The 26945-nt window shown below is 39.1% G+C and overlaps 1 protein-coding gene across 1 annotated transcript; it reads right to left on the reverse strand.

The window, feature by feature from the left end:
- Nucleotides 1-343: 343 nt before the first annotated feature.
- LOC138796523 (vomeronasal type-2 receptor 26-like) lies at nucleotides 344-25307 on the reverse strand. Its single transcript, XM_069976129.1, has 6 exons — nucleotides 25171-25307; nucleotides 21862-22153; nucleotides 14655-15488; nucleotides 8037-8255; nucleotides 2893-3016; nucleotides 344-1251 (listed from the first exon to the last, which is right to left on the reverse strand). The coding sequence occupies exons 1-6, from the start codon at nucleotides 25305-25307 to the stop codon at nucleotides 344-346; spliced, it is 2514 nt and encodes an 837-aa protein (XP_069832230.1).
- Nucleotides 25308-26945: the final 1638 nt, after the last annotated feature.

Raw genomic sequence — 26945 nt, forward strand, 5'->3', positions numbered from 1 at the left:
AACGGGCGCTGGTCCAGGTAAAAAAGCAAGACAAAATAAAGTACTAAAAATTAATTACTTTATTTTGCCTTGCTTTTTTTTACCTGGACCAGCGCCCTTTGGAACCAGTATTGGAGAGAAGGAATCTGTTGCTGTTACTGTCCCGTTGTGGTTGCCTGGTTGTGGCTGCGGTTCATATGCCTGTTGTATTCGAGTGTTGTGCCTTGTATTTGCACAATACCATCAGGTGAAAATCTCTATTATCTCTTTTTCCTGATGACCTTCTGCTTCATTTCTACACTATGGAGCGCTGTTCATTTTTATATTCCAGGCAGTATCATGACTTTCCACATACTATATACATTTACAGTGTTGCATTTATTTGCCTTGATAAGCAACTTTTTGTATTTAACTCCGGTCTCACCAACATTATATAACATTTCGGGAAGAATATGCAGCCTAAAATACCAACACTTGAAGATATTATAGCAAATATTTCTACAAGAACTGTATTCTTCCCAGTAACACTCATATAGGCCGGGATAAAAGCCACCCAGACGCTGCACACAACCAGCATGCTGAATGTGATGTTTTTAGCTTCATTAAAACTATCTGGTAAATTTCTGGCCAAGAAAGCAACAATGAAACTAACAGCAGCGAGTAGTCCCATATAGCCCAGGAGTATGGAGAAGGCCAGCATTGACCCTTCATTACACTGGAATATGATCTTCTCTTCATATAGGTGACTGTTCTGTTCTGGGAATGGAGGAGATGTAGATAACCAGATGATACTGAGTAACACTTGAAGAAATGAACAGAAGAAGACACCACAGTTTGTAATTTTCACACCAATAAATTTTCTCCAAAGACTTCCAGGTTTTGTGGCTTTGAAGGCCATGTAGACCATGATGGTTTTAGCCAGAATAGAAGAAATGGCTACTGAGAAGATGATCCCAAATGAAGTCTGGCGGAGCATACAGGTGACATGTGTAGGACGACCCAGGAACAAGAATACACAGAGGAAACTCAACATGATGGAGACCAGGAGGATGAAGCTCAGGGTTTCGTTATTGGCTCTGACCACTGGAGTGTCTCGGAATAGAATGAAAATGCTTAAAATAAAAAAAGATTTAACAGATAATGAGACAGATACGATTGAAACTATAAGGACTGCAGTGTCTTCATAGGACAGAAATTCCACAGTTTTCTTTACACACTGGTTCTTGTCGTTTGGCCATTCATCTTCTGGACACCTTTGGCACTTTAGGGTGTCTGAAAAACAATGGAAACTTACCTAAATGTCTTGTTACAATCTAAAATATTACTTTATTAATACCATTTACCTTGTATAACAATGAATATAAATAATTTACTATGGTAAAAAAAAAGTCTGATCATAAAATATAAAAGTTTTAAAGAACTGTGAAAGACATATGAGGACATTTGTTTAGCAGCAACAGTATCATATCAAAATCTGTGATGTTGAAACTCATTCTTCTGCTGACAGCTCATCACGGAGATGTACAGGACTAATTTATACCCTGACAGGGGAAAATTGCTATAATCTACAAAATTGGATCAACTTCGGTATAAAATTAAAATATCTTTATTAATAATAACTACATAAATTATAAAACCAAGAGGCTGCAAGCAATGTAATATATCTGAGGTAGAGATGAGCAAGTACTAAAATGCTCGGGTGCTCGATACTCGAGATAAATTTTTCCTGATACTCGGGTACTCAGTTTGAGTAACGAACCCTATTGAAGTCAATGGGAAACTTGAGCATTTTTGCAGGGGACCAAAGCTCTCACAGCCGGGTGGTGGCCCTTAATACAATGTTGCTATGTAACTATGTAACCATGAAAAATGATGGTCCATGTCTGATGTGACAGCAGGCTAATATTGGTCAAAGGATAAAGTCAAGATGGTATTTCTTGGTTTAATATCTGGCTAGTTATGGAGAATAGAGGGAACCCTGTTGATTTATTTATTTAATGTAAGTTATATTTTCTATAACTATCTAGATCCAAATCCTACCAAAAGCAGCGTGGCATTACCAGGGTGGCATAGGCCATCAATTTTAGCCATTACCAGCCTAATTATACAAGGCACCCAGTTCTGGGCCATCATTGCTTGACACTCCTGTTTTAATAGTACAGTACCCTAGTGTTGGGTCGTAGTAAGGTGATAATGGATGGCTAGGACTAGCAATTTTGCTAGAATATTCTAAACCAAAGCTTAGTATGGGAGGCCATCTATCAGGCAATGTCTACCACAAAACCAAAAATAAGTAAAAGAGGGGAAAAAAAAACTCATCTTCAGGTCAAAATTAATGAAAAGGCGGCTGATTTTCATATTTAAAAAAACTGCAGTTTTTGCCACAATTTAACTGACTGCAATGGCAATCCATTGAAGTCAACAGGAAGATGGACGTCCAATGCACACAATGCATTGAATAATGGACGTTTTTCCTGCCTACGTCAAAATACCGAACATGATCATTATTTTCGGACATCTTTTGCAAACAGCGGACATTTTTTATTAGTAGTTAACACACAGTTTTCCTTTCGTCAACCGTTCTTTCTCCGTCTTTACTATAAAATGCAATGGACTTCTCAATTAAGCTGCACCCAAAGGCCAATTAGTAACCCCAAACTAAAATAATGTACCAACAGCCATCATTGCACTAAGGGGAGGCCAGGCTGCTAAATAACCTTTTAGCCTCAAAATAACGAACGCCATTTTAAACGGAGCTGAAAAAACGTTGAGTGAACATAGCCTTACACACACTAGGTTTAAAACAAACAAACTTTATTGAACTAAACAACATAGAGTGATATAAATATTTGTTTAACTTTACATTAAAAACTACACTTATTCTCTTTGTTCATGGGCATAAGATAGTTTTACCTGTTTCATTAGATATTTCCCCCTTTGAACATTTGGTGCACTCAAAGCAGCACTTGTGAATTCCACTCATCATGACTCTTTTAAAACCAGGGAGACAATCATTTGAACACTTAGACACTGGAACCTATATAAAAAAAAATCAATTACTTTAGAAAAAAAGTGTGCGGGGGGGGGGGGTCATTGCTATTTCAATTAAATTGCACCATGGGCCATGGGCAAATTTTCAACATCCTCCATCTTTGCATGGCCTTTTTATCTTATAAGGGAGAAGGCTGAGTACAGCCCTGTAGAGACAGCAAACAGCTTTCCTGTCCTTTCTGACCTGACAGCTGTAGGAACCTGTGCCACATTCAAGAATAAGTGAATAGTAGTAAATGGTGATGGTAAATGTAGACAACGCTAGAGAGGTAGGTGTGGTTTACTTATTACAGCCTGTTTCATTCCAATGTTGTTTTTGTTTCAAACAGCAACATTGGAATGAAAATATGCTGTAAAAAGGAAAAAGAATAGTTAAATAAAATGTCTGTACGTTTAGACTGATCTACCAAAGTATAAAGTTAAGGCCCTATTACGCAAACGATTATTAGCCATACTTGACCGTTCTGGCCAATAATCGCTTGGTTAAAGAGCATGTTAAAAGACCATGATCAGCCGATTTGGATGATGTCAGCTCATCGTGGACCGCAACACAGGAGCGGCGGCAGCAGACAGCTGCTGACTTCAACCTAGCAATTTACCAAAAAACAAAAAAGGGGGAAAAGGGGCTTAGAAAAAACTAACTGCACCTCACCAAAGCACAATTGTTCAAATACTTCATTATACACAACCAGAAAAAATGATAACTTCTAAAAACAAATAAAATACACACAACAAATCTGCAAAGAGCCTTATAAGGTTCAATGTGTATAATACCAACCCCCAAAAATACCAAAGAAGAGCATCACATGATTTTAGAAATATGAATCACAAATAAAGTGTAGAATGATCACGATTATTTTTTCAAAGCATGTTTTTTTTTTATCCCAATGTTGCTGTTTAGAATGAAAACATGCTGTCATAAGTAAATGTACACAAAAGAAGCTGGCAGAGAAGAAAGCAATCGCCATACACAGGAGTTGTGCCTATGCAAAGTCAGCATACAGAAGACTACTTAATCCCCTAAAATAATATGATTTATTATATTATTTTAAGGAGCTAAGCCGTTGTATACAGATAGTTTTATGTATGCTAGCTAGCCTTTTATAGTTGCAATCCCCAAGGTATGCCTATTGCTTTCTCCCCTGCCTACTTCTTTTGTGTATATTTACTTATTGCAGCATTTTTTTTTTCACTGTTGCGTTTTTTTTTTTTTTTGTTCCAACAGCAACATTGGAACATAACATGATGTAAATATGCACACAAACAGCTGGCAGTAAAGAAAGCAATGGGCATCACCCAAATACACAGTAAATAAAGAAATATGAATAAATATACAATTTTCCCCATTATAAATGATCTCTATGACTTGATATAACAGCTAAAAAAAAAAAACTAAAGAAAAATAGACCCCAAAATTCACCAGGCCTCTGTCATGGATGTGAGCCCTGTGGTGAGGCAGATGTCACACTATGGCCACATATGGGGTATTTCTGGTAATTTCTACGTATTTCCTGTGTTAGAGGGGGAACATGATTAAAATGGAGTATTTGCTGAAAAAAAAAAAAGAATTTTATTAACCCCGCCGGGACCCTGCTCTGAACGGCGCCGCTCCCGGCTGTGATCTGCAGCCGGGGAGTGCTCTATTAAGCACTTCAATACAGCTGTCAAACATGACAGCTGCATTGAAGGGCTTTATACATAATCTCCCTGTGTCTAGTGGGATGGATCTTGCCCCCGCGATTGCATTGCGGGGAATAGATCCATTCTTCTGCCCGTGCCGGGCCTCAGCGTGCCCGTGCAGCAGGCCAGTGCAATCTATCACCGATGTGACTGGTCTTTGCTGTGTATATACACAGCATTGATCTCTTTGAGAGATCAGTGCATTGTATATAGATGTCCCCCAGGGGGACTTCTAGTTAATATAAAAAAAAGAAAAAGGAAAAAGTGTTTTTATTAATAAAAAAAATCCTCTCCCCTATTAAAAGTCCAAATCACCCCCCCTTTTCCCATTTTATAAATTTAAACAAATAAATAGGCAAATAAACAAACATGTTTGCTATCGCCGCATGCATAATCGCCCGAACTATTAAATTATCACATTCCTGATCTCGCGGGGTAAATGGCGTAAGTGCAAAAAAATTTCAAAGTGCTAAATTTTTAGTTGCATCAAATCCAGAAAAAATGTAATAAAAAGCGATCAAAAAGTCAAATATGCGCAATCAAGGTATAGATAGAAAGAACATGTCATGGCTCAAAAAATGACACCTCACACAGCCCCATAGACCGAAGGATAAAAGCGCTATAAGCCTGGGAATAGAGCGATTTTAATGAACATATATTTCTTAACAATGGTTAGATTTTTTTACAAGCCGTCACATAATATAAAAGTTATACATGTTAAATGTCGTTGTAATTGTAACAACTTGAGGAACATGTATAACAAGTCAGTTTTACCCCAGGATGAACAACGTAAACATGAAACTCCCTGAAATGAAAACAAATTCCTTTTTTTTTTCAATTTGACAGCACAAATGATTTTTTTTCGGTTTCGCAGCATATTTTATGGGAAAATAAAGTCTGTCATTGCAAAGTACAATTGGTGTCACAAAAAATAAGGGTAATGTGGGTCTCTAGGTCAAAAAATGTAAGTGCTATGGCCTTTTTAAACATAAAGTGGAAAAAGCAAAAGCGCAAAAACGAAAATTGGCTTTGACCTTAAGGGGTTACTTTCCCCTCCAACTTGTTAACATTTTTGTGAAACACCTAAAGGGTTCATGTACTCTGAATACTTTGAGAGTGCGTGCAGTTTTTAGCAGGGAATAATTTATGAGGGTAACAAACAGGCCTCTTAAATATGGTTCCTCAAAAAATCTGAATTTTAAATTTTCCAGAAAATGTGAAAAATTGCTGCTAAATTTTAAAGCCCTCTTGCCCTCTTACATCCTAAGGCTATGTTCGCGATACGTATATTTCAGGTAGTATTTGGTCAACCAAAACCAGGAGTGGATTGAAAACACAGAAAGGATCTGTTCACATAATTTTGTAATTGAGTGGATGGCCGTCATTTAATGGCAAATATTTGCTGTTATTTTAGAACAACGGCTGTTATATTGAAATAATGGCAGTTCTTTACTGTTATATGGCGGCCATCCACTCAGTTTCCACATTGTGTGAACAGAGCCTTTCTGTGTTTTCAATCCACTCCTGGTTTTGGTTGACCAAATACTGCCTGAAATATACGTAGTGTGAACATAGCCTAAAAAAGTAAAAGGACCTTCATCAAATCTTGTCAATATAGGGGGTGGGGGTGGGGTTGGGGTATAAAGACTGCTCTACTTACACGCCTGTCTTAAATTATGCCCCACCCCCAACTGCCCCACCACATTCATTCACACCTCATATTCATTCACACCGGCCAGATCTGGCCAAACCTCAGCAGGTGTACATTTCCACCTTCTCCCTGGCGTACACCTGGGACCCAACAATGACAAATCCCCCTCAAAGTCGAAATATTTTAGATGTGAATTAATAATTTGTTTTTGTGCCAAGCCTATCTTTCTTTAAAAATAAATAAAAATAAATATACATTTTTCTAATTCTCAAAAACTTTTTCAGAATCATCAGGATAGTTAATCCCTTAAGGACAGAGCCTGAAATGGCCTAAAGGACAGGGACAATTGTCACTTTTGCATTTTTGTTTTTTCCTCCTCTCCTTCTAAGACCCATAACTTTCATTTTTCCCCCTACGGGGCCATGTGAGGGCTTTTTTTTTTCAGGAGCAGGTGTACTTTTTAATGGCATCTTTCAATCTGCCATTAAATGAATGAAGGAACCCCCAAAATATTATTTATGAACTTCGGTCAAAAAATTTGATTCGGCAAATTCTGGGGGTCTTCCACGTTTAAGCAATCCACTTTGCGGTAAAACTGGCATTTTTCCTTTATTCTATAGGTCGGTCTGAACATGGTGATATGCAGGTTTACTAGGTTTTCTTACGTTTTACTATTTTTATTAGCAGTAAAAAAAAAAATTTCAAATCGGCATATTTTAAATGGTCCTATTGTGACTCCTATAGCACATTTATTTTTTCACCTATGGGGTCGTATGGGGTGTCATTTTTTGCGTCATGATCTCTAGTTTTTATTAGTAACATGTTTTTCTAGATCAAATGTATTATTTGCTTTTTATTAAATTTTTAATACATAAAATGTTATTAAAAAAAAACAATCTCTGCGTATTTTTACCGGGTTTTTTTTCACGCCGTTCACCAAGCGGGAAAAGTAATGTTTTATTTTAATAGATCAGATGATTATGAATGCTATGGTGTATAATATGTTAATTAACTTTATTACTTTTTATGTGTTTTATGTATGCAATGGGAAGGAGGGGGTGATTTACACTTTTATTGGGGGAGGGGCTTTGGGGCACTTTGTAAAACTTTTATTTATTTATTTTTTTACACTTTTATAGTTCCCTTAGGGAACTATCACTTACATATAATAGATCAGTAACACTGATCCCTTCTATGCCATAGCATTGCAGGGATCAATGTTATCTGTGATCTTCTGATTCGGCCTGCCTTGAGGACCGATCCAAGGACTGCATGCAGCTAAGGAGAAGACCTCCGTCAGTAAGGAAAAGCGATCGGGACCCCCGAAGACACGCTGCGGGGGTCCCGATTGTTAAGTGACTGGAGATGCTCCGGTCACTTATACTAAAGGGTTAATGGAGGGTGGCCACGCGATCGCTCGTGAAATGCTCCATAGCCCGGGACCGCGCCAGGGCGTACATTTACGTCCTCCTGCGTTAAGTCCCAGGCAATGAGGGCGTAAATGTACGCCCGTTGTCATTAAGGGGTTAAACCAATCACAGAGTTATTACTACATAACGTAAGATGGATACGATTTGAAAAATAGGCCCTGGGCATTGAGGCAAAAACAGGCTGCAGAGGGAAAGGGTTACTCCCCAGTACAGTATGAGTTTTCCTATGGGTAAATAACATTTACCTTACCATGATTCCATGGGGGCATTTTATTGATAATCATCTCTTCTTCTTTTAAAGTTTTATTGAACTTTCCTATATCTGTCAATGAATATTTTTCATATTTTCCATAGTTTAGAATAGTAAAGTGTTTAATCTCATAGTATGTGGTCATTTCTCCTTTCTCATTAAAATAGACGTCTTCTCCCATGGGATCTCGGAAATGATTTTTTCTTAAAAGGTTCTGAGAAAATATAACATATATTCTTAACTTATTCTGTCTAAATCTTTAGTGATTATTATTTTTTTTTTTTTTTATATCATTAGAGATAAGCGAATAGTATGCAGTATTCGAAAGATTGGAGTTCGATCGAATATGTGATCGAATATTCGAATCTAAATTAACTTTACAAAAACAGCTAAACAATTATTTAGCTGTTTTAATAAAGTTTACTGCTCCCTGGGAAAGCAGGGAATCAGTATTACTGGGCACGTTATTACTGGGGTTAGCGATCCCCGGCAATAATGCTGTTTCCTGTAATAGTTAAGATTTAATTAATAAAACAAAGTTTCGTTCTAAAAAAGTTATTTTCATTGTTCAATAGTTTAATTAAAACGAATCCATGCTTTTGCAATTAAATATACTGTTAATAAAAAAATAAATATATAAATAATTGTGTGTGTGTGTGTGTGTGTGTGTATATATATATATATATATATATATATATATATATAGTATATTTAATTGAAAAAGTATGTATTTGTTTTAATTAAGCTATTGAACAACAAAAATAACTTTATTAAAATGAAAATGTGTTTTTAATTAACTAAATATTAACTACTACAGGAAGCTCTATTGCCGGCAATACCTATAATACAGCTAAATGTAATAATTAATACTTTACTTTAATTAAATCAGCAAATGTTTCTTCTAATGATGATATTTTTTATCATATTAGCAACATTAGAAGAAACATTTAGATTTATATGTCCTCTTAGCTGATTGGCTGAGCGGACATATAAAGAGCCGATCCCGTCACACTGAGCTCAGTGTGCCAGGGATCGGCGAAGAGAGAAGATAGAAGAAAGAAGAGAGAAGATAGAATATCGGAGGTTGAGTAGAAAGATCTCCCCTCCCCTGCACTACACCCATCCCATCAAGGAAGGGGGGGGGGGTCACTTAACCCCTTCCTTGCTGGTATGGGTGCAGTCTGACATCAGTCTGGCCCCCAAGGGGTTAAGTGGGGATGCTTACTTAACCCCCTGGGGGCCAGATTGTTCAGTATGGCATCCAAAGGATTAAGGGGGATGCAATGCATCCTTCTTTAACCCCGTTGGGTGCCACACTGTAAGCAGCGATCTGTAAAGATGCTGCATACTGTAAGGTGCGCAGCGCCGCTCACAATGATGGGTGTTGTGCTCCTGTTTGTGTGTTTTTTTATGTGTTTCTACCTTTTTGTTTTTCAGATATTGTTTTTGGCCCTCCCCAGCCTTAATATTACCAGCTTGCTGCCGCCCAGTCCAGGTGCACCAATTTTGACGCTCCGGGACCAATGGCACCCGGCTCTTCCCAGTACCCCTGGTTGCATTGGGTACTGGGGTAATAATGTGGGGGTTAGTGTTAGCCATTTTATACCGGCTAACACTAAGCTCCGACTTAGTAATGGATTCCGTCTATTATACGGCTTCCACTACAAGGCTGGGTTCACACACAGTATATTTCAGGCAGTATTTGGTCCTCATGTCAGGTCCTCATAGCAACCAAAACCAGGAGTGGATTAAAAACACAGAAAGGCTATGTTCACACAATAAATTCCAAAACACAGAAAAGAAAATATATAGGGTCTGTGAGCCCCGGATGGGAGTGACCCAGTAGTATTTATTAATTGTATATCACTGAAGAAGGGAGACCACCGTAGGTCAAAGAAAATATATTAAAACTTAGCTTTTATTGATATAAAAGTAAAAAAAGGTACGTACCTCAAAAAACCACACACTACTAACACTTGTACAAAAATACAAAAATACAGGTGCTACACACAGTGAGCAAGGCAGTATGTAGTAACTGACTGAAATATGTTGGATGTCTGAATGATGGGAAAGGACAAAGGGAGGTGCGCCCTTATCTCCTAGGTTCAGACTTTCGCTGCCTTTTGGGGTTGCCCAACCACGTAGACAGACCCTGCTCTAGTTAAAGTGCCCAGGAAAAAATAATAAAACAGACAGACAAAAAGGTGTATTGTGTCCCGAAATAATAACACTTCACACTACAACAATATGTGTACAAAAATATATACAAAGCTGTATGGATCGGTACTCCATCAGACCATGATACCGCTTATTCATAAACGATCAACTATCATTGTTCCATTGTGCACCTGTATTTTTGTATTTTTGTACAAGTGTTAGTAGTGTGTGGTTTTTTGAGGTACGTACCTCTTTTTACTTTTATATCAATAAAAGCTAAGTTTTAATATATTTTCTTTGACCTACGGTGGTCTCCCTTCTTCAGTGATATGTTCACACAATGTTGAAATTGAGTGGATGGCTGCCATATAATGGTAAATAACTGCCATTATTTTAATACAACGGACGTTGTTTTAAGATATTAGCAAATGTTTGCCATTAAACGATGGCCATCCACTTAATTACAACATTATGTGGACATAGCCTTTCTGTCTTTTCAATCCACTCCTGGTTTTGGTTGCTATGAGGACCTGACATGAGGACCAAATACTACCTGAAATATACTGTGTGTGAACCCAGCCTTAAGTCTATATAGTAAAGAAATAAAGACACGACACAAGTGAAAAATATTTTTTTTTATTCAAATAAAAACACTCCCACACCCCTTGTTTACCATTTTATAAAAAAAAAAATTCAAACAACCACTGGTCATCGAGGAAGTCCAACGAATCTGTCGTAATCTGTCATAATCTGTCGTAATCTGAAAAACAAAAAGGAGCACAACACCCATCTTCTCTCCTCTTTCTTCTATCTTCTCTCTTTGCTGGTCCCCGACACACTGAGCTTACTGTGACGGGACCGGCTTTTTATTTGTCCGCTCAGCCAATCAGCTGAGCGGACATATAAATCTAAATGTTTCTTCTAATGTTGCTATTGTGATTAAAAAATAGCATTATTAGAAGAAACATTTGCTGTTTTAAGTAAAGTATTAAATAGTACATTCAGCTGTATTACCGGCAATAGGTATTGCTGGCAATAGAGCTTCCTGTAGTAGTTAATATTTAATAAATAAAACACATTTTCGTTCTAATAAAGTTATTTTCGTTGTTCAACAGCATAATTAAAACAAATACATACTTTTGCAATTAAATATACTGTAAATAAATAAATAAATAAATATACATATTTTTTTATATATTCATTTTTTATTAACAGTATATTTAATTGAAAATCATTTATTCGTTTTAATTATGCTGTTTTAAATGAAAAATAGCTTTCTTAGAATGAAAATTTGCTTTATTAATTAAATATTAACTATTACAGGAATCGGCATTATTGCCGGGGATCGCTAAACCCAGTAATATCATGCCCTGTAGTACTGCTTCCCTGCTTTCCCAGATGCATTCCAGAGGGGTTTTCATCACTTTCTAAAGATGGCTTGGACTTCAATGACCTCCAATTCGTCGAATCTTGATTTCCAGGTCCCAAGGATTTTTCTCCCATAGACTATAATGGGATTCGATATTCGATCGAATAGTCGAATATCGGGAGCTGTTCAAATGGAATCCACTTGAATCAAATATTTCACTACTCGCTCATCTCTAGTTATCATAGAAAACATGGCACTTCCTGGGTGACTGGGTGACAGACTGATCAGCCTGGTCTCAGTCTGTAATTGGCTCGGCTGAGCAGGAAATCACTCCCGAGACACTGAAGTCATTGGAGGACGCCGGCGACACAACAGGAGAAGCGCATAGAGGTAAGCATAGGCTTTTTACTGTTTTGTACATAACCGCTGAGAATTACTAAAAGTTTTCTAATAAAGGATAGCCTCTCTAACTTTTAGCCTTTGTCAAAACAATTTAATTTGTTCCTGAATCAGATATATTATTAGATATATAATGTATGAAAAACATAAAAAAAGAAAAAAAGTGTACATCCAGTAGATGCTGACATCCAATGAAAATTATTTGGGACTTAAGAAAGGGCAATAGCACGTGACTCTCCTTTCACTGCCAGACTTTTATAAGGAGTTTATTATTATTTTAAGAAAATCCAGTATGCCACTTTATGGTTTACTTCATGATTTATTTGACTACATCTGACTTCAAGCTGAATATCACCTTAATTAGGCTGCGTTCACACTACGTATATTTCAGTCAGTATATTTCAGTCAGTATTGCAACCAAAACCAGGAGTGGATTAAAAACATAGAAAGGATCCGTTCACACAATGTTGAAATTGAGTGGATGGCCGCCATAAAACAGTAAATAACTGCCATTATTTCAATATAACAGCCGTTGTTCTAAAATAACAGCAAATATTTGCCATTAAATGGCGGCCATCCACTCAATTTCAACATTGTGTGAAAAGAGCCTTTCTGTGTTTTTAATCAACTCCTGGTTTTGGTTGCAATACTGACTGAAATATACTGACTGAAATATACATATACTGACTGAAATATATGTAGTGTGAACGCAGCTTTAAAGGAGTATTCTCATCTCAGCTTATGCACTGTCTATTGGAATAAGCTGATAGTTGAGTTTTTTGAATCTGGACTTCTCACCGACCCCGTTAACAGGGGTGCACTCACCCAGCAATAAATGGAGCACTCAACATGCTTGCATGGCCACCAGTTTAGCACTCACAAGTGTTTGGACCCATACAGAATTAATGGGCAGCTAGTTTGATGGCATGGTAGCAGGTTTAATGTCTTATAGAGATGAGGGAATTTGTAAAAAATTCAACTTGGCCAATTTGGCATTTTTTTTCTGGAAATTTCAATTAAGATCTTAATTACACCTAGCTGTGATACCAAGAATAGTAGAATATAACACTGAGGGCAGGATGTCAGCTGGAGCAGCAGGGGTGGCACTTTTCTTAGCAGCTCAGTGTGTGCTTAAGCGCAAAAGGTAAAGAAAGAATAGCAGTAATTGCTTCACAAACGTAACAGGGAAACAAATGTCTCTTTGCAGAAACCTGGGGTTGCTAGGTGCTGTTATCAGTTTCCTAGGTGTTGGTGTTTTGATTGGGCACGGTAGCCAGGATTTGTGATGCCAACCCCTAAGAGTACAACCACTAGGCTTTTACACAATTAAAATTCCCCCCCCCCCCCCCCAATTTTCGGTTCAAAACTGGGTTTAAATAGATTGATCCTCTTGTCTCTGATAGCTCATATGCCTCAGCTAAATTTATTTGCTCAGTGGTGTAATTGTGAGCCATAAGTTGGCAAGGCAAAAATTTTGTGAAGGCTTTTAGCTCTTTACAGGTTTAATAGTGGCATATGTCAAGAAAGGAATGTTGCACTATATTGTTAAAATGATTGAAGAATCACAAATTTAAAGGTGAAGTCCGGCCAGACCTATTTTTTTTTAGTAAGTGCTGACCAGGGGAAGGATAAAAGAAATAATGTGGTCTTACCTCCTCCACTCCACTGGTAGCCGCTTACTGTCTCTCCGGTTCCCTGTTCAACGGGTGCTTCCTGGTCTGAGCAAGGTCCCAGGGGGGACCCAGGGACCACACTATGACCACTGACTGAGTGGCTGTGTGGACCTCACATGTCAGGACTAGGGCCCCTGCTCAGACCAGGAAGCGGCCGGGGACTCGGGGACTGAAGCAATGTTGTGTGATCATCAGCACTGGAGTGGGGAAGGTTAGAGCATGTTCTTTCTTGTATCCTCCCCCTCCCCAGCACTTGCTATAAAAAAAAAAAAAGAAAAAAAAAGTCTGGCCAGACTTCTCCTTTAAGTCTCACAGTTAGACTTAAATAAAGTTAAATAAGGCTTTGTGGCACAAAACATTAAAATGTATTTAAAAAACAATAAACCTATATGTCTACTATAATATGTTCATGTTTCATTATAAAGAAAACAATATATTTTTGTATTAACAATAAATAACCCCAATCATTCCAAACAAGAACAGGCTGTATATACTACAGAGGAACTATAAAAAAAATGCTAAAGCTCCAAATAGCCTGTGTCTTTTTGGGGAAGGGTATACACTGTTAGGCCATGTTCACACGGCATATGAGAACGGCCGTTCTGTCACCTTACCAAGTCACTGAACGGTGTCAGAGAAGATCATCCCAGCCGGTACGGCAGTGCCGGTCAGATGATCTTAATTTCTGTTGCGTGTGCGCCTGCATCCTTATTCACCATAGCACACAGTGGAAAGTCCGTCCGGAGCCGCATTCTCCATTATGTGAACTGACATGTCTGTGCGGCCGCTATTCAATAAATAGAGGTCGCACAAAACTGACTTGTCAGTTTTCCGTGGATCCGGTTGGAATCCCGGCCGGAGTGTATACTATGTTTATGCACTCCGGCCCGGATTCCATTTATTCCCATAGAATGTATCTTTTGCATTAATTTATGCAGAAGATACGTTGTGTGGACATGGCCTTAATCTAAATTGATTGATTGTGCAAAAATCTAATTTTAAGTTATTGCTTTACCTTAAGCATGTGTTTATTGTTTTCTGTGCTTCTATTAGGATTTCTGAGCAAATATTTTTGCATTTCATGGACAGCATGAGCCATAGCATAGACAGATTTATAAACTAAATATGTGATTCCAAACTTGAAAGTTAAATATCTTTGTTCCCTAACACTTTTTAATTTTATACTGTTACTGCAATTGTTCAGTTTAATGACACCAGGAAACATTTGTTCTCGTACATTGTTCAGAAGGGGATTTGAGGTTAAGCAATTGAAAAATACTGCAAAAATGTTTTCCAGGATCAAGTCATTGGGACGATTTTCACGACTAACGTCTTGTAGGAATCTCTTCATATGTGGTATCTTCTTATAAGACGGAGAAAATAACAGATAACTATGAAAAGTTTTTTCAGATTTTATGTTGAACAGAACATTAAGATTTGGTCCTGCTGGGAGTATTAATGTCTTCCCATGAACACGGCTTTCCACTCTAATAAATTGTATTGAAGGTGAAGAAATTGTACCACAAAACACAACAATTTTTGAGGTTGATCTATTAAATATTATTTTATCCTCCTTTGAAATGATCAGTTTATTATATGGATCAGAAGATCCGATATTAATAATGAACTCAATGCAGATATCATGAACTTCTGCTATTGTCTTCAATTCCTGACCTTGTCTATGACCCCCGTTATCATCAGAGGTGATAACACCAAACCACGTCCAACCAAAATATATCAGAAGCTTCACAATTGCCAGATACTGGGTTTGGTCACTGGGAAGTGTTTGGAAGAAATATGGATAGATCTTCTTATTAGTGAAAATAATATCTGTAGCCCCATAGCTTATCTAAAAGACATAATATATCATACAATAGATAGAAAATAATAATAATAATAATAATAATAATAATAATAATAATAATAATAATACATTTTTATGATGGCTGAAACAAAAGCTGTGGATGCTGAGAACGTATTTGACTATGTACACTGAGGTTTCCTTAGGACTTCCCTTCAACAAATTGGTCTGGGCCCTAAATTTAGATACAAAATATTGTCCCTTTACAGTGATCCTACTCTCCGGGTCTGGAAGAATTACATCCTGTCTATTTTTTTATTAGGAATGGTGCTTGTCAGGGATGTACCCTTTTTATCCTTCTCTTTGCATTAGTTATGAAACATTTAGCAGTAGCCATACATAGGAACCCCAGCGTCAGGATATGTGGGACCAGTAAGACAAAGGACAGGTGCAGCCCTAACACTGAAACCCCCCCGCTGTCCTTACCTACTTTCCACAACAGTCCTAAACGACTGCAGACAACTGGTCGATAGTCCCTATCCTATATAGCAAGGTCAAAGGTCCAAGTCAGCAACAGGAGGGCAGCGCAGTACAAAATGTAGTCCAGGAGAATAGTCTAAGTCCAAAAGCTAGTAGCCAGAAAAATGAATACACAAATGCAGAGAAGGGCACTAGGTCAAGATACACTAGTAAACTAGGCTCTATCACAGGCAAGTAGGAAGGGGAATAGGCAGGCTTATATGGGAGGTGAAGTCCCAGCCCCAGAACTGATTACGGCCTGGAACTCCAGCCTCCAAAACATCTCCCAGGCTGGCTGGCAGCTGCACCTGCCAGTCAGCATTACTAAAGGCAGACATAGCTGAGCGCCCGACTGGGAGCAGTGCAAGCTCGGCTGTGGCTTGGTGCTAAGGACATCACCGGCCGAGCCGGTTACCAGGGACGCCATTGGTGTGTCTGACAGGTTCATGACTCCCAGTCTCCAACTTGGTCCACTGCACGTTAAAAAGGCAGCTATGAAACTCTTTTTATTCTTCGTCAGTTTACCTGATCTGGCCATACATAAGAAAGGAGAAATGATTGAGCATTTTCAGTAAAACTTCTGCTTTGCTTCATTAAGAATCAGGACAACAGGACAGGACAATTTACACCATTGTGCAATACACCAGTTAGTCTCTGATGAAGCGTTTTAGACACCTACGCCCTGGCTCACAGACATAAGCCAGTACTCCCTACTAGGGTTAAATGCAAATAGTACAGATGAATTCACTAATTACATAAATGCATTACCCTTCGGAGTTAACCTTACAAGTGAGATACAAAAATACCAATACCTGCTACAATACCTATAAAATGATATGAAGGCTAAGAATATGATACAACTGTTGCATTATATGTGGAATGATGGTATTTGCCATCTAATGTTATAAAATACCAAAAATGCAATTTTTTTAACATAAGATGGCAAATACCATTGTTCCACATATAATGCAACAGTTGTATCGTATTTTTAGCCTTTATATCATTTTATAGGTATTGTAGCAGGTATTGGTATTTTTGTATCTCACTTGCAGGTTCCTATTCAAATTGAGGTCCTAATCTACTAAGTATTTTTAAGTACTCACATCCCTAGAAATCTTACACAATTGTTTAATATTAACTACCACCCTCTTTTGGACTGGACGACCTGCATAACTATTCAACCAAGATGTTTTCATGGTTTGGGAAGATTAACGTCTTGAAAATGGACATTATGCCCCACATCTCCAACTCTACTTGAGAACCTTCTCTTCCTTTCTTCTTATCCATATAATGTCCTTTCTCTTCTTTATAATTTTTTTTTTAATTACGGGAAACAGATCCCTGATCTCAGGGAGACCAGCCAAAGATAACACTGTCAGCTGCCGGCTAAAGCGCTCAATACAGTGAAATCCTAGCTGCATTTCTCCCTGGGATATATGAATATGCAAAAAAGAGCCCATGTAGCCTTATTTAAGAGTCCCAAATCACAGGACTAGCCAGATATCCCTCCGGGAAGTACCCAGCCATGGAGTGGCTCCTGGTTTTGGTGGTTTCCGTGCAGGAGAAACCCCTTGGTTGGGTCCTTCCTGGAGGGATATCTGGCTAGTCCTGTGTTTTGAGACCCTTAGTTGAGGCTCCATAGGCTCTTTTTTGATTAGTGCTACTCCTGAACTTCCTTCATTTAAATAATGCTGGGAAGGAAAAAAAAAGGAGGTTCTTTCTGAGAGTGATTGGTCTAAGGCCTTTCTGTTTTCACATAAGATGCCTTTAGCATGTTCCTTTCCATGTTCCTTTAGCCTTCCTTTTTAGACTTGATGAACAAGGTTAATTCCATAACAAGGATGGAGGAGTTGGCTGCAAAAGATGAATATGATCTTGCTAAATTGTATCTGACATGTGAGCCAGGGCCGTTTCTAGAGGCAGGCGGGCCGGGTTGCCGCACGGGGCGCCGGCAGCTAGGGGGCGCTGGTGGCACCCCCCAGACTCCACTTAGCTGCGCGCACCCCCGGCCGGCCAGCCGCCCGCCCGCCTGCCCCTCTGAACAATTACCTCCCATAGCTCCGCCCCCGGACTGCCTGGACCTCTGCCTCCGGACCGCCCGTAGCTCCGCCCCCGGACCGCTCCGACCCAGTCGAGCACTCTGCACCTGCAGACATCTCCCTCCAGCAGCGCAATGATGTCATTTCACTGCGTTTGCTGGAGAGAGATGTGTGCAGGGGCGGCAGCGACCTGCTCCTTGCAGGCTGGAGAAAAAGAGGAGAGAGGGACCCCTATGCCAGAATAAGGTGAGTATAATGTTTTTTTTTTGTGTGTGTGTGTTTGGCAATGCAGGGGGAGCAGAGGGGATTATTACTATTGGCGGGGTGGGGGGCAGCACAGCACAGGGGGGAGTGGGGGGGACAGCAGAGGGGGGATTATTACAATGGGGACAGCACTGGGGGGATTACATGGGATGGTCACTCAGCTTTCGTATGTCAGTGTGATGGAGGTCACCCAGCTCTCCCAGTATCCTGTATGTCAGTGTGATGGAGGTCACACCTTGCAGACTGTCTGGCAGGTTCTGAGGAGACGAATTGTAGCTGCAAGAAATCCTCATTTTTATCAAGATTCACCCTGTTGCCAAAATGATCTAGAAACTGCCCTGATGTGAGCCATGGAATAATTTCCTGGTTTCATTGACTTTTCATATCATGATACGTTGAGGCCCATATATTTCATGTCTAACGACTTTCCTCCTTCCTTTCTCTCCCCCATGTTTTAACCAATATCTCCTTATTCTTTTCATTCTTTTATTTTTGTTAATATTTGTCTGTTATCATGGATTACATATTACAGTATATATTAGATGGCATTTTCTGAGGTAGCTGGGTTACCATTAACCCTTTAAGGACAGAGCAAATTTCGATTTTTGCGTTTTCGGTTTTTCCTCCTTGTGCATAAAAGGCCATAGCACTTGCATTTTTCCACCTAGAGACCCACATGAGCCCTTATTTTTTGCGTCACTAATTGTACTTTGCAATTACAGGCTGAATTTTTGCATAAAGTACACTGCGAAACCAGAAAAAAATTCAAAGTGTGGTGAAATTGAAAAAAAAAAACGCATTTTGTTTATTTGGGGGAAATGTGTTTTTACGCCATTCGACCTGGGGTAAAACTGACTTGTTATATATGTTCCTCAAGTCGTTACAATTAAAACGATATGTAACATGTATAACTTATATTGTATCTGATGGCCTGTAAAAAATTTAAACCATTGTCAACAAATATACGACACTTAAAATCGCTCCATTCCCAGGCTTATAGCGCTTTTATCCTTTGGTCTATGGGGCTATGTCAGGTGTCATTTTTTGTGCCATGATGTGTTCTTTCTATCGGTACCTTGATTGCGCATATACGACTTTTTGATCGCTTTTTATTACAATTTTTCTGGATTTGATGCGAATAAAAATGCGCAATTTTGCACTTTGGGATTTTTTTGCGCTGACGCCATTTACCGTGTGAGATCAGGAATGTGATTAATTAATAGTTCGGGCGATTACGCGCGCGGCGATAGCAAACGTGTTTATTTATTTATTTATTTATTTACTTTTATTTATAACCTGGGAAAAGGGGGGTGATTCAGACTTTTATTAGGGGAGGGGGCTTTTTACTAATGATGACATTTTTTTTTTTAACTTTTACACTTATACTAGAAGCCCCCCTGGGGGACTTCTAGTATAAGTGCTTTGATCTCTCATAGAGATCTCTGCAGCATAGATATGCTGCAGAGATCCATGAGATAGGCACTCGTTTACTTCCGGCTGCTGCAGCCGGAAGTAAACGAGTGCCGAGCCGGGGACGGCGCCATCTTGGAGCGGTCCCCGGCCGGCTTCATTTACGGAGATCGCTCCTCCGGGATGATCTCCCCACTAGACACCAGGGATGACGCTGCGTCCGGTAATAGTATGCAGCTGTCAACTTTGACAGCTGCATCCGATTACTGTATTAGCGGGCACGGCGATCGGACCGTGCCCGCTAATACCTACGGTCCCGGGCTACACGCGGCACCCGGGACCGGCGCGGTTCAGAGCGGGGCCGCCGCGCGGCCCCGCTCTGAACTCCCTTACCGGCATCAGGGCGTAAATTTACGCCCGATGTCGTTAAGGGGTTAATGCCTCAATTGTATAAGTTATTTATCATACTAAGCCCTCTGAACATTTCAATGTACCGTATTTTCCAGGATACCATATTTTTGGGAACTTACAGTGCCTCTGTCATTCTCCCGAAGCTGCCAGGTTTGCTGCCTGGGAGAGCTTCGGGGTTCTCCGGCGAAGGCAGTGTACGTCACACTGCCTGTGCTGGGAACTGACCAGGAGATGGGCGGATCCTGGAAACGGTTAACAGTTTTTTTTTTAGTTTTTTTTTAATAGTGGTACAGTAGGGATGCAGCAATTTTTTAGCTCCCCCACCATATGGGGCAACCATACCCGACGTATAAGACGACCGCCAACTTCTATGAACATTTTTCGGTGATTTAAAAGTCGTCCTATACGCCAAAAAATATGGTAAGTTTACAGCATATGATAATCCCTTTATTTACTTTAGTGTCTATGTACGCTTGCATGTTTTTATATCTGTTAAAACTTTAACAAATAAAAATTGTTAAATTTGCTTGTACGGACTGGCTGTACATCCAAAGAAAAATTAGAACAAGTTATAAAGGACTGAAATGTATCCACCTTTTAAATCTTTTCCTGCTTTGTTTACAGTAATTGTGATTAAAAACCTAGATACATTGCAATCAACAGGAAAATCTGGGGAGATAGGAGAGATGACTGTTAAACAATTGTTCTGTCGGCAGTTATTGAAGGTGTATCGCTACCTTATGTACTTCAAATTTGTATCTTCCCTAATACTTGAAAGTAGAGATTAGCAAGTAGTAAAATATTCGAAAGCTCAAAATTTAGAATTAGTAATACTGATCCCGATACCGATTGTTCTAATATTAATATTTTTTGTTTACAATAGAAAAACTGAAAGGTGACTGGCTTATACAACTCATGAGTGTTCCACAGTTTTGTTCAAAATCTTGCACAAATCAGCTCCTCCTAATATCTTGTGTGACCTCTCTTCTATTGTTTGACATGTCTATAATTAGAGATGAGCAAGTAGTGAAATATTCGAAAACTTGAAATTTGATTCAAATAGATCGGGATACTCGACTATTCAATTGAATATCGAACCTCATTAAAGTCAATAGGAAAAAAATGCTTGTTTCTTGGAAACCTAAATTTAACCATAATGACACTTTTAGAAAATGATGCAAACACCTCTGGAATGCAACTGGGAAAGCAGGGTAGCAGTATTACACCACTATCACAGGGACCGGTCTTACCGGTCCCCGGCAGTAACACCGCTCCCTGTAATAGTTAATATTTAATAAAACTGAAAATTTTTGTTTTAATATTGCCATTTTTCATTCACAATAACAAAACTGAAAAAAACAACAACAACAAAAAAAAACGCTGTGTGTGTATGTAATTATATATATATATATATATATATATATATATATATATATATATATATATAGTATATTTAATTGAAACTGCAATTTTTTTAGTTTTAGTTTTATGAAAATATGAGAATATGAAAACAAAAACGGACTAGTAACTATGGCATACTTTACCCAAACAGCTAAAATTTTTTTTAGCTGTTTTAGTAAAGCTCGTTTAGATTCAAATTTTCGATCAGATACTCTTTCCAGTAGTGCAATAGCTACTCTATCGAGAATTGCTCATTCATCTTTATTTATAATATATTACTCTAAAATGTCTTATTTAGGTCTTTTCAGGTGTAAGGTGAAGTGTAAAATGTTGATGTTTATTGTGTGTTGGTGTTATAGTAAACTTCTTATCCTTACCTGTGGGTAACCATACATAGTCAGTATATTGGATATCTGTAGAGAATTCTTTGAGGACTGATCCCCGATAACACCGGTCAAGCTGTAATTATCAGTACAGGAATAATTAGGAACTAAATACCCAGGACCAGATAAAATCTGTAACACATTCTCTGTAGCCTTATTCACATTGTTACAGGAATCAGTCACATGGTATCCCAGAGTCACATTGGGGAGAATATCAGGGTCCTTATTAATCTCATCAATGGCAAATATCAGAGCTAGAACATATCTGTAGTAGCAGGGTAAAGGTCTTTATGGAGATTAAAAAAAAAATGCATTATTGACTATTCTGAATATATGTTTGAGTGTATATTATAGATATGTATCTTTGTAAATTTTAGCTTTTTGGTTCGTATAATTTGGTTTGGTTTGTATTTATTTCACGCCATGTTTTTGTTGTGTCCAGCAGGGTTTTACATCAAAGATCCCTCCAATGTATACCTCCACCATATGGCTATGTTCAAACTTTGTAAGAGACCGGCCGTTCCCTGACCGGTACGGGTCACGGAATGGCCGGTCTCTGCTAAGATCATCTGGCCGGTACTTAAGTCCCGCCTGGATGATCTTTATGGCTGTAGTGTTCTGATGGGGGCGCATCAGCGCGTGCCCGCATCAGAACTCCCTATAGGACACAATGAAGCAAGCGGCCGGAGATGCTCGCTTCATTGTGTGAACTGACAGGGTTTCCTACGGCCGCAATTCACTAAATTGCAGCTGCAGAAAATTGACATGTCAGTTCTTTGCGGCCAGGCATGGAATCCCGGCTGGAGCGTATACGATGTGTATACACTCTGGCCGGGATCCTATAGAGGAATAGGCAATGTTTCACGCTGCATAAAGTACGGCCATTGTTGCCAATGGCAAGAACGGGCGTACTTTTACCTAGTGTGAACATAGCCTATAGCTGTGACAGGTGTCGCTTTGTGGTATTCCTCATATGTTAGACTGATATCTGTGGAAATCAGTCTAACAGCACAATTGGTATCTCTTAAAAACCGTACAATCTACAATCTGTACACTCTGCTTAAGCTTCTGTTCTCAAATTTTGATCAGTCGGGGTCAGAGTGTTCATACCCCCACCGGTCAGGAGAACGAATCGGGAGAAGTTGAGCATAAGGCAATCTTCTCCTGGCTCTGTGTCATATAAGGAGATGGGCGTATAGTGGAAATCTAAGTACGGGGGTGGGGGGGGATTGTTGCGGGAAGAAGGGGAGAAAAAAACACTGTCATGAGTCTGCACTTATACAAAAACTATATATCATTTAAAAAAATTATATATTTATATGTGGTGATTTACCATTTTGCAAAGCTGCACATTAGGCATGCAGACACTACCACTAATGCCACAGAGGATGCAGTAGCCAGGAAAACAGGCTTAGCACTAGGGGGGTGGTAACATTCAGGGCCGTATTTACCACTAGGCACCCGTGGTCCGGTGCCTAAGGGAGCACCAGGGAGCAGGGGGAAGAAAACAACTTTTTTTTTTTTAAGTCTCCCACCTCCCCCCGTACAGACTTGCCAGCAAATCTGGTGTCTTTTCAAAGGGGGGGGGGGGGGGGGGGGGATAGCTGTGTTAAATGTGATGCCTACCAATCCTGTGGTGAGAATTCCATCAGACAATATGCACACTGCTCTAATCATTGATCCATTGTGGAAATTTGTTCCTAAAAAAACCTAAAAAAGCTAAAAAAAAACACGATTCAAACAATGTTTCTACATGAAGAGAAATGCATGTGGCCGACACCATTCTCCCCAACACTCCCCAAGATGGGACATCTTCAGGTTACGTGCCTAGGGCAGCAGCAGCTCTTAATATGGCCCTGGTTACATTCATGGGGTCTATGGGACAAAGAAGAAGGCTTGGCTGAGTGGGCTGGACAAGGAGGATAGGGGAGTGTACAGAATAACGGTAACAACGAAGAGGAGCTGGGAGCTCAGACATGGCTGATAATCAGAACGGGCAATGTTGGGGTTGGAGAGTGGCGATTCTGGGATCAATGTATACAAAAAGTGTACATGATCCCTTTTACTATTTGGTGATAGTTTTCTTTTTTGAACAGACCCCAGAATTCTCCTATAATTTCATTGGTATAATCATAATCATTCCCATTATGAGCACATTCTTACTTTAATACACAGGTTACAAAAGTTTTTTAAGGCTTCAAAAATGTCTACAGTAATACCTTGGTTCCCAAACACTTCAGTATTCGAACAAAACATTCCCCTGAAGTTTTGTTCAGTACTCGAACATTAAATACATTTACATTGTTCCCTATAGGAACACACAGCTTGGTTCTCAAACTGTTCGGTTCTGGAACAGCCTTCGAAATAAAGGTATTACTGTATATATATATATATATATATTGCATGTCATCTAGGCTGGAAGAACACAGCCACCATATTTATCAGCACACTTACAAATTCATATAATTTAAAATCATAATTTTATAATTATAATTTATAATTTAGAAATTCAAACACAATTAAAGGGGTTATTCAGCGTTAGAAAAACATGGCGTCTTTCTACCAGAGACAACACGACTCTTGTCTCCAGTTCAGGGGCAGATTACAATTAAGCTCCATTCACTTCAATAGGACTGAGTAGCAAAACCCCACCCAAACTGGAGACAAAAGCGGTGCTGTCTCTGGAAGAAAACGGCCATGTTTTTACAATGCTGGATTACCCCTTTAAGTCTTCAGCATTGTCTTTTAAGAATCCATAACTATAGAGATTCGGTTCACTGACACTTAAGACATTTCCATTGCAACCTGAACTTTTCTAAGCAGCTGCATCTGTATACAAAAGTTTAGAAATTGAATGTTGACAGTGACAGGTAACGGTTAAGCAAAATCTACGAGAAAGATTGTATTACATGTTATATTGTAACAAAAGATGGTGAGGCCACATAATAAAAGTAGACAGCTGTGCATTGGACTTTATCTACTGGAGAGTTTGGGGACCCTGATAACATTAAAGTAAAGCAGACATCTAGAAGTTAGGTACCAAGTATCTAAGTAAATTTGGTCAGAATTCCAAGATAAAAAGCCAGCATCTGGAAAAAAAAATTAAATAAAAATCTTCTGTTATATAGTATGTTATGTTTCTACATGGCTCAAGGTTCTTGCAAACACTGTACAAAACGCTGAAGCTAAAGCTGTATCCTATATATTCTAATGATTGACTTGAGCAATTCAGCATTGATCCTTGTGAATAATATTAATTGTGAACCTTTTCGAATGTTGTAGTACAAATACTGGAATACTTACATATTGCAATAGTTCAGGAAACCTTCTGCTCCATTGACTTCTAGAGCTTCATATTCATTATGCACAGTGAATATTCCGCCAATAATGAGATCTCCATCCCGGAACAAATTTGTGTTGAATAAAGATTCTTTCTTCATTATAAAACATTGAGATCGGGTTCTTCGTTTGAGGCATTGTGTCAGTAATAAGATACTGAAAAATATTGCTGTTCTAGGGAGAAGATATTTTCCAGACATTGTTAGCTAATAGGTCTTCAGTTCTTTATCTTCAGAAAGTCTTCAGAAATTGGCAGCGTTGTGTACGGCAGCATCAGGGATGATTTTCTCTTTCTTTCTGAGCTGCTTGGTTAAACTCAGGTAGTTTATATATCCTAGGAGCCACGGTTGTTCCCATGTAAGGATAGTAGATATATTGAGAAAAGTTTGTAGAAGCTAAAAAAACATAAGTGTTCATGGTTGTGAACTACCTATGGGAATCACTGAAAAGAAACTTTTATCAATATTAACTATTATATCCTTCAAGTACAGTGGTGCCTTGGATTACCAGCATAATTCTTTCCGGGCTCGTGCTTGTAGTCCGCACCACTCTTAAACCAAAGCAATTTTTTTTCATAAGAAATCACTAAAATGTAGACAATTGGTTCCACACCCCAAAAATAATGTTTTTTTTTCCAATTCTGAATAACATGTAAAACAGATCCATCAAACAATGAGAAACAGCTGAATGTAATTAATGTAATTTATTAATTCTTCCTCAGGGAAGATAACGAAACGCACGTAGGGACGGCTCTTTCTGGTGTTCTGGCAGCATGGGTGAGTGCAATAGAACTAGAGGATAATAGTAGCTGATTTTAGACCCCTTGTAATTTGTTTGTAAGCATATGGGATATTAGGAGACTCTTTAGCTCCCAGATATATATATATAAAGGGCCGGACTGGGACTAAAAATCAGCCCTGGCATTTCAGAGCACACAGGCCCACTCGCCGCGCGTTGAAATGTTATGAGAGGATGTTGTGAGCGCAGCATGGCTACATGTTGTATCATCACGGCCATGACTGGAATTACAGATAATAACACAGTAAATGGGGTCAGAAGCTTCTGTCTCTGTACTATGTAGCTGTGCTGTAGTTACAGGTCATCACCAATACACAGTGTACAGAGACAGACTGCTTCCTGCCCCGGTCACCGTGCTGAGTTTAACACCACCACCACATACCTCCACATACTGACTAATACCACCGCATACTGACACCACAGCATACTGACTAATGTCACCACATACTGACTAATACCACCGCATACTGACAAATACCACCACATACTGACTAATACCACCGCTGCTACTAAATAACATCCACTGTACACAGATTACTATCACCTCATACAGTCATATAGAGGTACCCAGCTCTACACAGGTTCTGTACACCACATACATTACAGTGCAGTTACATCAGGTGACTCACAGGGGACGTCTTCTCTGATCGGAGTTCTTCCCTTTTCATTTTCTTCTCCATCTGCCCTGGGCCCTCCGAGCCACGAATCCACAGAATCTGCCAGACAGACATATTAGGCTCCTCAGCCTGGCACCATCCTCATCTCTATACTAACTGCACATCTGCATTGGCCCCTTTACACCCTCATTTAGTATGTAGGCTGACTCTATGTGACCCCCGTATAGTATATGCATCCCTCTATTTAGCCCCCTAATAAATGGCCCCCTCTCCCCCTATGTTGTCCCCCCTTATAGATGACCCCCTCTCCCCCTATGTTATCCC

This window comes from Dendropsophus ebraccatus, chromosome 7 (genome assembly GCF_027789765.1).
Source record: "Dendropsophus ebraccatus isolate aDenEbr1 chromosome 7, aDenEbr1.pat, whole genome shotgun sequence".
NCBI classification, from domain to species: domain Eukaryota; kingdom Metazoa; phylum Chordata; class Amphibia; order Anura; family Hylidae; genus Dendropsophus; species Dendropsophus ebraccatus.

Excerpts from the sequence above, each read along its gene's own strand:
- LOC138796523 (XM_069976129.1), bottom strand. The coding sequence starts at position 25,307 with ATGAAGAAAGAATCTTTATTCAACACAAATTTGTTCCGGGATGGAGAT. Across the intron at positions 15,489-21,861 it reads CTATGTATGGTTACCCACAG|ATAAGCTATGGGGCTACAGA; the intron begins GTAAGGATAAGA and ends TATGTCTTTTAG. Across the intron at positions 3,017-8,036 it reads CCCCATGGAATCATGGTAAG|GTTCCAGTGTCTAAGTGTTC; the intron begins GTAAATGTTATT and ends TTTTTTATATAG.